The following is a 15,020-nucleotide window of genomic DNA, read 5'->3' on the forward strand; positions in this document are numbered from 1 at the left end:
TTCAGTATCAAACTTTTTTCATACTTACAAAGGAAAGAATGCTAGGTCTTTATTACTTGAAGTTTAATACTGAGAGAAAATGCAGGAACCCAAAAGAGGATATTCTGATACAGCCAATGTCTCTCAAAAAGTTAGATGAAGTCCAGAAACCAGAGTGAATTTGCTGTTTGGTCTTTCTATACAGGTTTTTTTTAATGCAGTTTTCTGGGTGAGAAATTTTTTTCAGCCAAGTACTGGTATCAGACAATTGCAACCAGGTAAATTTGAAGAATCCCTATGTGATTATGCAATGAGTTAAACCTCATTCCCACCTCTATCCAATCTCTATACCAAAGCACAAGAGACTAGAATTCAGAGTATTACTTAAAGAAAAAAAAATATTTTGAAGTATCAAGCAAAACTTTTCCAAAAAGACCAAGAAGATAATTTTCACAAAGCCCACAATATATTTTTCAATATACTTCAGATAAAACTCTAAGCTATTGTATCATAAGCACATAGTAAGGCACATAATAAGAAACTAAGTAAATACACAGTAATTTAAGTATTAGACATTATAGTGGTACAAAAACCTCTTGAGGTTTAATTTTTCTTCCCCCAAAGATGACCTTAACAAAAATAACTTCTTAAAAATTTCTCAAACCATCATAGACCTGAATATTTTCCATAAGATTGTAAACATTTTATTCTTTAAAGAAATGTAAAAAATTATTTGAAATCCGGACTATTTTCTTGTCTTATTTTCTTGAAAGTACTATTACATAACATCACTTCATAGTAAAAATAAGACATGGAACTTCCATTCCATGGTTAAGTCAAGCTAAGTCTCTGATACCACATCTTGAAGACACTTGTCAAATATCTTTCACTGCACAGAGAGAAGGCACTGCCTTTTCTCTAATAATTTAACCCATATGAACAGCACAGACTTTTTGTTTTTAAAAACAGTTATTTGTAAAGATTTGCCAAAGTAAGAACACACACCCTGGTAACATAAATATTATTTAGAGGACACTCACAGTCAATGCTTGCTTTTCTTCAAGAAAGCCAAGCACTATTTCACATTCAAATTAGTGTTTAATCTGTGTAGAGTAGATTTACCATTTTGTTAGAAATACTCTTTGTTTGGTACATTGTAAAAGCACTCTAAAATGTTTTGTAAGGCTGATTTCAAACAAAAGCTAAAAGGATGTTCTCAAAATAAAATTTTAAGTAGGAAAATTGATGATAAATATTGTTGCTAAAGAAATTTCACAGAAGAATCTTTCTATGGATGAATATTAAACTTTGATCACATACTGGCAGCTAAAATCAGAAAAGATCATCACTTAATTCTTTGGGTATAAATGAGCTTTTTCTTTTAAGAGTCTCTATTTGAAGATTTTACTAAAACTGTGATGCAGTCTTAAAAGGAAAGTTCACAGAAAAGTCATATTGTAGATTTTGAGAAGGAAACTCGGAGGTGATGGTTTTCTCCAAGGTCATGATTGTGAAGCTCAATGAGAGCCTGAACTGCTTCCTCCACAGAGCCCAGCTGGATAAGAGCCATTTTGCAATCTTTCCTGAAATACAATAAAAAACATTATTAATCCTAACCAAATTTTCATTGCACCAGCCAACACAGAAAAGTGACACAAGTATTTTTTCAGCCACATCACACACACTGAACACTTGTGCAGCACAAGAATCAGAACTAGTTATGCACCTGCTAAAATGAGGAGATAACAAAACTATACAAATTTTGCAGATGAATGGCCTACAGCCATGCCATTCTTCCATTACACTGCACTTCAAAAAACAGAGTTGAAATAAGGCTTGAAGACCTCTAAGAAACACTTGTATTGTCCATATATATGGGATTATTCTAGCAGGTATGATCATGCCACAGTAATGCTGCCAAGCAACCTTAATGAATGTTAGAGCAGATTCATTGTCATCTTTTAAATGACATTTTACATATACACAGCTTGTATTTCTTTTTAAAGAAGCTTAAACTTATCTTACTTTGAACACTTGGAATTTGTCAAAAGGCTGAAAAATTTTCATTTAATTATGCTAACATAGTATTCCATTTAAAATTTTAAGATTAGAATTATCATAAAAATTATGAGCTTTTGCCCATAGATATAGGCACATGGAATTTTGCCTATAGTTATGCACACATGGAATTTCCCAAAAAAGCAGTTAGCCATCTTCCAGGATGAAAGCTTGCTGAGCATTTTTACAAGAGAACTTACTGGAAGAATCTGAAGGCTTTCACAGTAGATCCAGTACGTGTAAAAAGGTTCTTCAGATCATCAACAGTAACAGAAGACCTATTTAAAAAAAAACAAAAACAAACAACAACAACAAAACCAAAACAAAACCCCCTCAACTTGTAAAAGAGCACAGAGTTCTGTGATAGTATCAAAATCTCAGTTCTGGCTTCTAAATTAAATTTGGACAGTAAAAACTATCTCCACCAACTCAAGCCACATCAACACTTTAGCCCAAACATCTTGGCTTTGACACTAAGATTTACCACCACAGTGTGCTACAAAAATATTTCAGATACAGTCTACTGCTTTTCATCCTCCCCCATTCCTCCCCCAGTTAAATTCAGGTTGCATAAAAATCACTTAAGATCTTCAGAAATACTGTTCGTGTTGTAATTACTGCTAGTGTGCTTCAAATATTTTCAATTTTGAAAGTTTTCTGTTTTACTCAAAAAGCCATTTTCTAAGTCTTTTATTTTCTTTTTTCTTATTTGGACAAAATTCCATAGTTTTCCCTTTTCCCTCCCCGCACAGCTGCTGACAAAAGAAGCCTGTAAAAACTTATGTTTGGCTGTCACTCCACACATTGTTGACAACTAGATAGGAACTGACATTCTAGATAGGAAAAAAGGTTGTTTCAGTTCTAAAGAACATGCTTCTTAATATATTTTTTTTTAAAACAACCTCCCCTCTATGTAAGAGGTCTGAATTCTGTAGAAACTGTTCTTTAAAAAGTGTTAGAATGATTAAAAACTGTATCTACATTAAATAACTATGCCAATCATGAATTTGAGGTAATATAACTCCAGTACCTTATCTCAAAAACCATGTCTTTAATCTTCACAAAAATTTATAACACAGGACTTAATATGTAAAAAACAAAAGCATATTCTCAAGAAAATGTAAACTGTATTAAAACTCGTAAAAAAAGAGCACTCAATCAGTTATCCTTTTTGCTAACAATAAAAAAAGTGACAGTTAAAGGATTCACTTATTGTTAATTACACAGGAGAATGAGCAAAATTCTCAGGAAGCTGTGAAAGGCCAAGGAAATTTAAAGCTTATGTCAGACTTTGTAACTTAAGAACATAACCTGAAAAACATCATCTTTACAAGATGATCACCCAGGCAGATACTCACGGGATGTTGGAGAGATGCAGAGTGGCAGATGGAGGAAAGATATTTTGGTAATTCTTAGAGCCAGGCTTCTTAAACCGATGAAAAGGGCTATTGCTATAGTCCTTCGTTAGACCTTGGTCCTCTTGTCCCTCACGAGGAAGTTGAACTATCTGATGTTTTGAAAAAGTCACACGGAGGACCCTTCCATAAAGCCTCTGTCCATTCAAGTAGCTGATAGCTAACCAGTGGAAATATAATTTGAACAAGAATGAAGGGAGGGGAAGAAAAAAGGGTTCTTTGAATACTAACATTGTCTTCTATTTAGTGTCACATTTCACATTCTAAATTTAAACCACAACTTCCACGTCTACCAGGTGGGCTGTGTCATAACATTATATTTAAAACAAATATAAGGATGTAGTATAACCTTCAGTCTAAATACAACAGAAATGCAACACAGCATTTCAATAAAGAGCAGTTGATTATTCTTAAATAGATAGATATAGGATAAACTACAGTAAAATTGCATGAGGTATTAATAAGATAAGCTATGGAAAATTGTATGTTTTAATTCTAACATTTACTAGATTGAGATTCACAGGATTTTTTTTAAACCACTATAGGAGAATAATTTGTTTACATGAAAGCAAATAGATCGTTGTCAACATATATAAGGAAAAGTTTGTATGTAGCAAACCATCACAATGATGGATTTAATTTGTTTATGCTTGTCACTGGCAGATGGCAAATTCCTCATCTATATCACACTCATGCTAGTTTGAAGCATAACTGTGCCTTAAAAATCACTACCTAATTGAGCCTGGGTTGCATCTGCCATCTGAACCAAAGCATTTTCTTTTTTCTTAAACATGATCTTCACACGATGTACATCACCATACACACCTGTGGAAATCCAGAAAGGAAATTTGTCCAGAGCATTACTACAAACGGCACAAGGGCAAGTCTGTTTCTTTTCACTAACATTAATGTTACAAAGAATTATCACTTCATTAAACAGGTTGGTTAGAATATTAGTATATAAAAGAGCTTTAAAGTTTGTGTATTATTTTCTGAGGCTCAGAAATGGGGAAAAAAACCCAGGATCTTAGTCATAAAACTGCATGTTTATGTTCAGCTTTTAAATAGTGCAACAGAGTTAAAGTCCTCTTAACAGAGGCATATTAAAATATTACTATGCCAACAAACATTGTCCTCTGCAACTAACATACATGCCAATTCTGTACTCCATTTCCTCTGATGCAATCTTTGTTTTTTCATCTTGCTTTGCTTTCCCGTTCTTTGTAGTAAACAAATCGGACCACACACTGAAATTCTTCTGACACTGTAACCATTTTGCCTTTTTGGTACTTGTGGCCTACAACCACTGACTCAAACTATTGTCATTTTAAAACCAGCGCATTCTCTTGTGCGTTTTCTGGACAGGGACAGCACAAGGGAGCTTGCATTAACCAGCATGTGTCAGATAAATAAAAAGAATGCTAAATAAAAAAATGCTAGTTTCTCAAGGTATATTTGACGTATCTTACCAAATAGGATGAAAAGTCCACGTGGTGTGATGGCCTGTTTAAATGATAAAATGAGTATATTACTTTTAAAGCCATGCAAATAAAGAAATCTGTTCCATAAGTGCATGGCAAACCAAAAGAATGGAAGAGATACTGCACACTAATACATAAACCTGTCTCTCCAAAAGCCATTCCCTGAAATAACTACAGTGTATAGCATTCCTGTTAATATATATTTGCTCTGCAAATATAAAATATTTAAACAAGCTAACACTTCAGCTCATGCATTGTCATCACTCAAGACTCAGTCTGTCATGCCGAAGAAGTTATTAATATATTAAGTGGCTTAATTATTTGAACTTATTATTTCCAAGTTAGCAGTTCATTCCCTGAAAAATGAAAGCCATTTGCTAACCCAGAAATAGAAAAGAGCATTCAAGAGCTCCTTTGTATTTTCTAAACAGCAGACAACACCTACAAAACTAAAAACAGTTGCTTCGTGTTTGCTTTGTCTTTAGTTTTGTCCCCATCTCTGTACATGACCAAGACATGCTGAAGTGATACACACAATATTCAACTGTTTATATATGAAGCATATAGGAAGTGGTATTTAAACTGTGTTCGATTAGAAGCTGTGAAAATAAAGCTAGATATTGAAAGAAATAATTTTTCTTCAGTGATTTTTTAATTAAATCCTTGTGTACCAAGCTCCCCAAGCACCAAAGAAGATATTTACAGCCTAATGTAGCCAGATTTTATTCAGCTGAGGCAAAGGTCTTGCCAGTAATGAGTACTAAAAACACCTGGGTATGAGAAGTGCTACTCACACTCTCTAGCCCTATTCCTTCTCAACTCACAACATTTGAAGTGTGTACCAAACATACCTAAATTATTTAAAATCAGAAGATACTGCAGCCTAAGTATAAGTCCATACCCTTTTATCATCAGCATTTAGTAATAAGGAACAATTACTATCAATGTAAAATGTAAATGCTTCTGGAGTTTATCCTGCTGGCCCAAATATTTTAATTCAGTGCAAAGTTTATTTAAAGACATTTCTTAACCAAATGAGACTGCAATATTTCTACTAAAGATGTTTTTTGGAAGACAAAACCACCTAATTTAAAAGTCATGAGGGAATGTTCAAATGCACACTGCAACACAGGAGAAATATAAATTGAAATAAGGTCACCCAGATTTTCTATACACAGAAAAAGAAGTGACAAGGCTCAGACAACTACTACTGAAGAACAAGTGTTATACAGTTGCCAAGAAATTTATTTACAACAATTTATATTTCCAACAATTAATGTTGTTGTACATTCTTATTTTTTACCTTTTAAGAAGTTGAGCATTATTTAATATATATTATAATGTAACATGCATTGCAGCACAAAGTTCTACGTGACAACTTCTTAGATATGATTAGTATTAAGTAAAGCAGCAATGTCCTAAAAATAGCTTTGACCTATGCTTCACATATGCTTCTTCTTAAAAAACACACTCTTTTAAGACTCAGAGAATCATCTTGAATAATCAGATGCAGAAATCCACAGCAATTATCAGAAATTACTTGGTAAGATATATTGACAAAACAAAGAAAAATTGACTTGTCTTACGGTCCTAATCTGCAGCTGTTTCTTTTGATGCTTACTGTGGAGTTCAGCCATTAGTACAAAAACGGAAACACAGCAATTACTTAAACATTAGAAGAACTGGTCAACAGATCTTTAAACCTCAGTAACATGAGGATAACTTCCATTTTGCCAATAACTCCTAATTTTATCAGTTTTATGGTTAAGTGAATCTAATGAGTGTGTAAAACAAACAATAATTTTACATTGCTGTAGTAGAACTGCTTATCAACAATCAAGTAGAACTGTGTTTAAAGTCATGGCCTTGGTAAAGCTTGATTTTTTTTTTCCCCAAGAGATATACATTGCTTTTAATTAAGCACAGATCACTGTGTAATATTTGAGTAACAAAGAGTAAGCTTATAGAACAGTCTATGTCATTTCCACTATAAAAATAACTATCCAAGTTGTTCTTGGCAATTTTACTGCCACCATATGAAAAAAATCTCTGTGGTACTATGAAAACTGAACATGTGTATTTACTAACATTTAAAAATGGATTTACAGTGATGTCAATAGCAAAGTGCACTTGTGTTCTTCCTCTCCAACCTGGGAAAAGTTGCAAAACTAGAAAGATCCTATCAATGTTTTGAAAGGTACTTGATTTGGTATGCTTTTATCTCCTTTTCTCTTGCCTCCTGTTTCTCTAACTCCTCGTGTTTTGTAACAAATGAAAAATTCTTTAGCTTCTCTAATGATAAAGTAGCACACAGAGCAGTCATATGAACAGACATACCAGTAAGTTTAGTCATAATATATGTTGTTTACCTCTTCAAACACTTCTCACATCTGACCACAGTGTAGCAGTGTTAGCTACACTGCTAACATAGGTTTCCTAAAGTAAAGTGTGCTAGGAAGCTTTTCACTGCTGACTGGAGTTTTTAAACCTCATCAATATTGCAAACTATCTCAAACAAGAATAGAGCTGTCCTGGTTTTGATATTATCAGCATAGAGATTTCCTCTCTTACTCCTTCAGCTAATGTCAATTTGCAAGAAGGATTCTGGCAGTTGGTACAAGTTGCTATTTGCATCAGTTCCACCAATCAAACTTACTTCAGGGTTGAGGTTGCTGACTAGCAAAACAGAATTTCCTGGAACATCAGTAACACCAGAAAGAGTCATCTGTCCAGACGGTGCACATGCGGTGACTGTGAGAGAACCAAGTCCTCCAGGAACAGCTGGAACCGAAAGACCTAGAAGGGTATTAATAGCATCACTTGACATCTCAAAGTGGAAAAGGCATTTTAGAAGACAAAAGCACATTTTGAACACATTTTGCAAAAACATCAATATTCAATTAAAAAATGTTTTTAAGGAATGTAGTTATTTCCTAGTATCTGACCAATAAAGCAGGAAGCACCTCCTCTCCAGGGATGAAGAAATACTCTTCTACACCAACAGACCCAAACAAAAGCAGACATAAATTGCAGCCCGAGAAAGAAGAAAAATAATTTAACACAAAAGTTTATCCTATGCTAGAAATGAAAAGATCGCTGAATCTAGAAGACTATTTCTTTCTCATTTTATAGCCAGGAAAGGGGAGACTTCCTGCTTTAGCTTTGAATGTCACTGAAGTCTTACGATTCTTAGAAAAAGAGATGCTTAGAGCTTCTTCTCTTGCAGGTAATCTTTATCATTGCACTTAATTTCTTCACTAATTCAATGATAAACTACATCAGCATGTGCTTTTTATTACAGAAAGTAATTTTACTGAATAATATGAGAAAGAGAATCAGAATGACTCAAATGAACATTGTCTTCTCTCTGCTATATTTGAGAACAATTTGCTCTGAACACAGGTGTATTCAGATAGACCACTAGCCCCAAATGCAAACACCACATTTTTAGAAAATAGAAACCTACCAGCACCTTGAGCAAAGACCATGGCTGGGGCAAACCCAGCAGCCCCTGCATATGGTGGGAAGATGATATTTTGAGTGCCTAGAGAGAGGGTACACATCTAATTAAAACAGGTTTTAAAATTTTTAGAAAAGAGAAGAGACTTCAGCAATAAGAATCAGCTTCCAGTGTTGCTATTCTGACTTCAGTCCGTGATTACATCTTTTGTAAAATGTTTGGATTAAAAACTCTCATTGAAAACCAAGATTCTATGTTTTACAAAGACAATTTTCAGCTGCTTTTGAAGGTAAATATTCCCATCATCCTCAATGTCCCTCTCTAAAATGAAGTCAGAGCAAAATGTAATTTAGACAAGTTTCAGTAGGAAAGCACAGCACAGATTAGTATCTTTTAAAGTTAAGACACCTGGGGTGCAATGTTCAACAGTGTTTATTCACACAATAGAAATGCATTCTAGAACTTTTCTGGAAGTAAATACACTCAAAGACATTTTGCAATGATGAAATACAACTATTTCCTAGAAGTTTCTAAAACCAGTATGGGCTAAATAATACAAACAACTACAATGAATCTGAGGCTCTGTATTTTACTAGCTATTGAGATGCATAAACTATACATATTTTGCTTTTTAAGGAGATGTACTTTCCCAGCTTGTATTACTTCATAAATAACCAGTGTTTTTTATCGTTCTTCTGGCAATCACAAGTATTAAACAGATTTGGAATATCAACATATGGAGGTCCCAGCCTTGAAGATAGCTCAGTGATTTTCATATTAGTATGTGGAGTTAAGCGCTACCCAGGGCAGCACAAAAACTTGTGTTCTATGAGGCAGTTAGATACAAGCTTGAGTTGTGGATTCTTTCATATGTTAGCACACTAGATTTTTTTAAATGGGACATGTATAATCAGCAAATACATCCTGCAAGGCTGGCAATATGTTTGTTTTACTGCTCAAACCTCCACCGTTGACCAAAATAGCTGCATTCACTAACAGATGGTTATTGACAGGGATGATACAATACCGTAAGAAGTATCTGTTACGAATTACAAAAACAACAAATGAAATTCATGAATACTGCATCACACTACACCTCCTCTTATCTGTAGCAACAAAATGTCTTTCATACAAACAACTGAATACATTTATCACACCAAAGCAAGTCATTGTGTTCTTGAAATACACAGACTGGTGCATTATACTGACAAGTTCTGGCAATATAGGTATTAATCACTTATTCAGAATCCAAGAATGGTAATGGAAACATTAATGAAGAAATAGATAAAGCGCTTTTATTCTGCCAAATGAAACCTGCATGTTGCACATTGATACCAAAATCAGGCATATAAAAATTGTCAAACAGAGCTAATGCAGAAAGATCTGGGATTCCCTGTTGCATTTTTTAACGGGTAAAATCATTTGCTTCATGGCTAGCAACTAGCTTTCAAAGCAAGCTAATTCATGTATCTCTGCTGGGTGAGGGAACTCTTTAAATGCAAAACATTCACAAAATCTGCTTGTTTATAGTGCAGTATCTTTTCCACCAAAAACAAAACAAAAGAAAAAAGAAAAAAAGAGAAAAAAACAAGTTTCAAGAGCAGTTCATTTTTGCTATTAAGGTAACTTCAAGTCTACAGAAAAAAAGGATGTATTATTCTGATAGTTACCTGCTTTATCTTATAATTCTCCACCAAAAGTACGTCCACTAGTAGTAATGTAGGAAATGTAAGCGCTGGCATGACTCCCAACATCTTTTCCTCATGTCATGCAACTGAGGACTACCAGAACATGCCTATGGTGACATATGCATGTTGTTACCACTGACAGAAAGGCTAGGAGCATGTTTCTCCCAGTCTGCACCTATTTTTTTAAAAGAAAAATATCTGTGCAGCTGCTTCACTGTGACTGCACTACAAACAGATTTTGATACAGACGTCAGACTCTTCTTTACACGAGCACCTCTGCTGTTCTTACTATTACAGTAAATGTTCAGACTAGAAATGAGATTGGTAGCAATGACAAGCTTGGAAGAGTGAGGGGGAAGGAAATGGAGAAGTGTTCATATCTTATCCTCCAAAAACATGTGTACAATGTTATCTCTGCCCTACAAGCAAGTTTGTCCTTAATCTACTCTAATTGTACTTTCCCCTTTCATTGACATTTCAAATTGTTTAAGTCTAATTAATCAGAACATATCAGATCTATAACAGCATGTTCCCATGATGCTGTATGGCAAATCCTCAAAAAAATTACAAAGATGTTTGTACATTACATAAAGATCCAAGGCCTGCCTTTAAGGGGACCAGCAAAAACAGTCAAGAAAATAGTGAGTGCAACTCACTTCCATAGTCTAATCTAAGCTACCAAAGCCAGCTATCCAAAAAAACAAAACAAACCCAGTATCTGCTATAGCTATCACAGAAAACTAAAGGAAAAAAGGGAATTCTTCCCCAGCCCTTGCTACTGTTCTAACCAACTGGACAGTACTTAGATACCTATTCAACAGCTGAGACAGTTCTTAGCTGTGTATTATTGCTAATGGTTGTTGTTAGAGAGAAAGAAAAACAGCTAAAATCACTCACATTGCATTGTCAGCACTTCTGCCAGGTCATCGGATTAATGTTTGACAATTTGCATTATTACCAAAGTTGATTAAATGAGTATGCATGAGTTAGTTATGCCAAAAAGGCTTATCCAGTGTGACTTCAAGCAGACACTGTCTCCTCTATGCCATGGAAGAAACTTCTAAAATTCAGAAAAAATTCTAAAATTTTATCTTTTAGAAGGTGACTACAAAACATACATAAATAAGTGTAGCATTTCTAAGCTTCTTACGGTTTTGTTTGTTACAGCAGGCAATTACCCTAAAATATCAACAAATAAGAGCTAACACTGTTAAAACACTTATTTTCAAGCAGCTTTAGGCAACCAGTGTCAATTTTGGATGCCTGCCATTGACTGTGCTGACAGGCAACATTTATTATACCACCTGTACCAATGACATCATTTCATAGCATTTTACAAATGTAGCTTTTTGACAACACTTTGAATTTGCCCAAGAGCATTCCTCATGTTGTAGTTTCAGACATTAATTTATCTTGAGTAGGACCGTCTGCTTTCCATACAAACTTTACTGGACCTAACAAGCAGGAATGTACACAAAATGTACCCTTCTATGAACCTGTTATGAAGCCAGAGCATAAGTGCCACATAAAAAGCATAACGATCTTATTGTGTATTTATCACTAAAAGTGAAGGTTTCTTACCAAAGGCAGAAGCTATGGATGGCTCCAGGGGTAGCTGGCCATCACCAGAAGGAAGGTCAAGGCGCGTGAAATCTCTGCTTTTGTCATTGTTGTACTTTACCTTAAGGCTAGTTAACTTGGAAAAATCAATATGCAGAGTGCAGCATGCAGTGTAGATACTTTGGCCATCCAGAGCCTGAAGAAAAATAATTATGTTTCCAGAGACAAAAAACATAGTGGCAGCCACCACTGTAAGTTTATATTATTTTCACCCCACAACTGTATCCAAACAGAAATTCATCTTCTGTTTTTAAGGTGCTGCTTTTAAACACCAAGTAGACAATTATACGGCCACTAACCTTACCTAAACATCCTGTGTAGAGTACCTAGTGTAATGCACTAATTAGGAAGTATTATGTCACCTTGTGCCAATGGACAAAACATAGCTTTAAGCATGATTTGTCTTTCTAGCTGTGCTTCTAATCTTACTTGTCTCCCAGTCAACACTATTAGATGCTAGTAGTGATACTAATTTGGAGATTTTTATTGTACAGAACTGTCCCTTACATAAGCTGGTGAAGGAGCGGTCTTATGAGGAGCGGCTGGGGAAACTGGGGTTGTTTAGCCTGGAGAAAAGGAGGCTCAGGGGAGATCTTATCGCTCTCTACAGCTACCTGAAAGGAGGTTGTAGCGAGGTGGGTGTTGGTCTCTTCTCCCAAGTAACGAGCCATAGGAAAAGAGGAAATGGCCTCAAGTTGCACCAGAGGAGGTTTAGATTGGATATTAGGAAAAATTTCTTCACAGAAGGGGTTGTCAAGCATTGGAACAGGCTGCCCAGGGAAGTGGTGGAGTCACCATCCCTGGAGGTACTTAAGTAGATGTGGTGCTTAGAGACATGGTTAAGTGGTGGGCTTGGCAGTGTTAGGTTAATGGTTGGACTCGATGATCTTAAGGGTCTTTTCCAACCTAAATGATTCTATAAAATCCATCTTTTTAAGAACAGCTATGCTCAGAAAGATCACTGAAGTAGTATTTTCTGCTTATACCAGTCATAAAAGAATCATGATGGATTCATCACTCAAAAGGTACTGGTTTGTTATAATTATTTAATATAATCTAAACTGAAATTATAATTTCTGTGAAATCTTTAATAAGGTATAATTTATTATTAATACTGTTCTTTAAGAAAAGATGCTATTGCTAACAAACAGGCTATAATCCTAACTACCTTTACTGATTTCCAATATATACTTAATCTCTAAAACACACAGTGAATTTACTTACTGGACTAAAGTGCAAGTAGCAATAGTTAAATATTCTGTGCCTTTAATTTTGAAGCTGAGAATAAAAGTCAATTTCAATAACAAAAGTAGGGTAAAAGTTTGATTCACTCTAGGCTTCTGGTAATGTTTTGAAAAAAATGAATGCTAAATACCACTTAATACTCAGCAAAATCTATTCTTCTGTATACCTTCTGTGGGAACTTTCAAACTGATTTTATTTATGTACTAATATGGAGGTGACCACATAGGTTAAAGAGAAATACAAAGTGTCTCAGGATTACTTTCAAGTAAGTGAAGTATTTTATTCTCTCCCTATTTTTTTACTTCACAGTTCAAGTATTTTAACGTGATGATTTGCAACATTGCTGTCCCATCTGCAAAAATCTTTGAGGTCTCAGCTCTTAATATTTAACTATCAAGGAAATTAACAATATTTTCTAGAAATTAAAATATGTAGCTACTATAAGGAAACTAATTCTAAAAGTTGTTTTGGGAAAAAAAAAAAAGTATTTGGTTTACGTGGGAAGGTTTTGGTAGTGGAGGGGCTGCTACCCCTCTGTAGGAAGAGACTGGGGGCTGCCCCATGCTGGACAAAGTGAGTTCCAGCCAGCTCCAAGACAGGTCCACTGCTGCCCAAAGCACAGCCAGTCAGAACACTGGTGGCACCACTGTGATAACATGTTTAAGAAAGGGTAAAAAACACTGTGCAACAGCTGGGAGAGAGAGGAGTGAGAAAAATGTGAGAAACAACCCTGCAGAAACCAAGGTCAGATAACAAGGGGGAGCAGGAGGTGGTCCAGGTGCCGGAGCAGAGATTCCCCTTCAGAAGATCATGGCGAGACAGGTTGCCCTCTGAAGCCCATGGAGGTCCGCAGTGGAGCACATATCCTCCTGCAGCCATGGGAAGGACCCACCTTGGAGTAGTTTATGAAGGACTGTATCCCGTGGGGAGGACCCATGCTGGAGCAGGAGTGTGAGGAGGAAAGAGCGGCAGAGACAAAGTGTTGTGGACTGAGCAGAAGCCTCATTCCCCATCCCCCTGCGCTGCTCCGGGGGAGGAGATAAAAGGCTGGGAGTGAAGCTGAGCCTGAGAAGGAGTAGTAAGGGTGTGGGGAACGTGTTTTTACTTTTGTTTTTGTTCCTCACTATCCTACTCTATTTTTAATTGGCAATAAATTAAATCAATCTTCCCTAGATCAAGTCTTTTATGCCTGTGACAGTAATTGGTGAGCAATCTCCCTGTCCTTACCTCGACCCACAAGCTTTTTCATCTCATTTTCTCCCCCTGTCCTGCTGAGGAAGGGGAATGAGAGCAGCTTGGTGGGTGGCTGGCAGCCAGCCAAGGTTAACCCACCACAGAAAATGTACCTGAAGTAGGTGAGCTTTTCTTCATTACTGAGAACGTGCATTTTAAAAATCAGGGTACAGTTGGTTTGAAATTAAGAAGTTTAAGGTGAAAACATTGATTACTGTAAATTTCTCACTGAAATTCAAAAAAGTAAATCTCTGAGCATTTAAATACACTACTCTCAGTATTGAACCTCACTGAAAATATTCCATTTAGTTTGAAAGGCAAAAGACTTTTTGGTCAACTACTATTACCATCACTCATCACTACTGACAGCTCCGATTGTTGTTTTGGTAGACTCCTGCAGGTCTTGGGGTGCTATACATTTATGTTTGCAGTTGATAGAGTGTTATCCTCTTAACGACTGAGGGATGTCAAATTTATTCATGTGCAACAAGAGTGTTAGAATGATGAGGAGTCATAAAGTTAATGATCAAGCTATCCCTAATGGTCCCTATTTATCTGGGGAAAAACAACAACAAAAAAAACACCCAAATCAAGCTGAATACACTACACTTACCATTTTGGCATAATATGCATTGATGGGATCAGCATACTGAAGCAAAGCTTGGAATTGATTGTTCTTAGTGAAGGTGATAATCTTCAAGACAGATCCAAATTTTGAGAATATCTGAGAAGGAAAAAACATGGACTTTCAGAAACAATGAATAATACCTGCACACTAAAACCTAGCATTTTAATACGTCATATAAATTTCTGAAAATTATTTCTTTTGTGAGAGCTGAAC

The 15,020-nt window shown here is 35.6% G+C and overlaps 1 protein-coding gene across 2 annotated transcripts in view; it reads right to left on the reverse strand.

The window, feature by feature from the left end:
* Window positions 1-444: 444 nt before the first annotated feature.
* PTBP3 (polypyrimidine tract binding protein 3) overlaps window positions 445-15,020 on the reverse strand; it is a 50,203-nt gene continuing 35,627 nt past the window's right edge. For both annotated transcript variants that reach the window (XM_075526474.1, XM_075526473.1), the window contains exons 6-14: window positions 14,793-14,903; window positions 11,663-11,837; window positions 8,400-8,477; window positions 7,590-7,729; window positions 4,922-4,955; window positions 4,185-4,277; window positions 3,396-3,612; window positions 2,238-2,315; window positions 445-1,562 (exon numbers count right to left, since the gene is read on the reverse strand). In XM_075526474.1, the coding sequence (XP_075382589.1) occupies window positions 1,430-1,562; window positions 2,238-2,315; window positions 3,396-3,612; window positions 4,185-4,277; window positions 4,922-4,955; window positions 7,590-7,729; window positions 8,400-8,477; window positions 11,663-11,837; window positions 14,793-14,903 (1,059 nt within the window). In that variant the 3' untranslated portion in view covers window positions 445-1,429. The remainder of the gene's footprint in view (window positions 1,563-2,237; window positions 2,316-3,395; window positions 3,613-4,184; window positions 4,278-4,921; window positions 4,956-7,589; window positions 7,730-8,399; window positions 8,478-11,662; window positions 11,838-14,792; window positions 14,904-15,020) is intronic.

This window comes from Mycteria americana, chromosome Z, assembly GCF_035582795.1.
Source record: "Mycteria americana isolate JAX WOST 10 ecotype Jacksonville Zoo and Gardens chromosome Z, USCA_MyAme_1.0, whole genome shotgun sequence".
NCBI lineage: Eukaryota > Metazoa > Chordata > Aves > Ciconiiformes > Ciconiidae > Mycteria > Mycteria americana.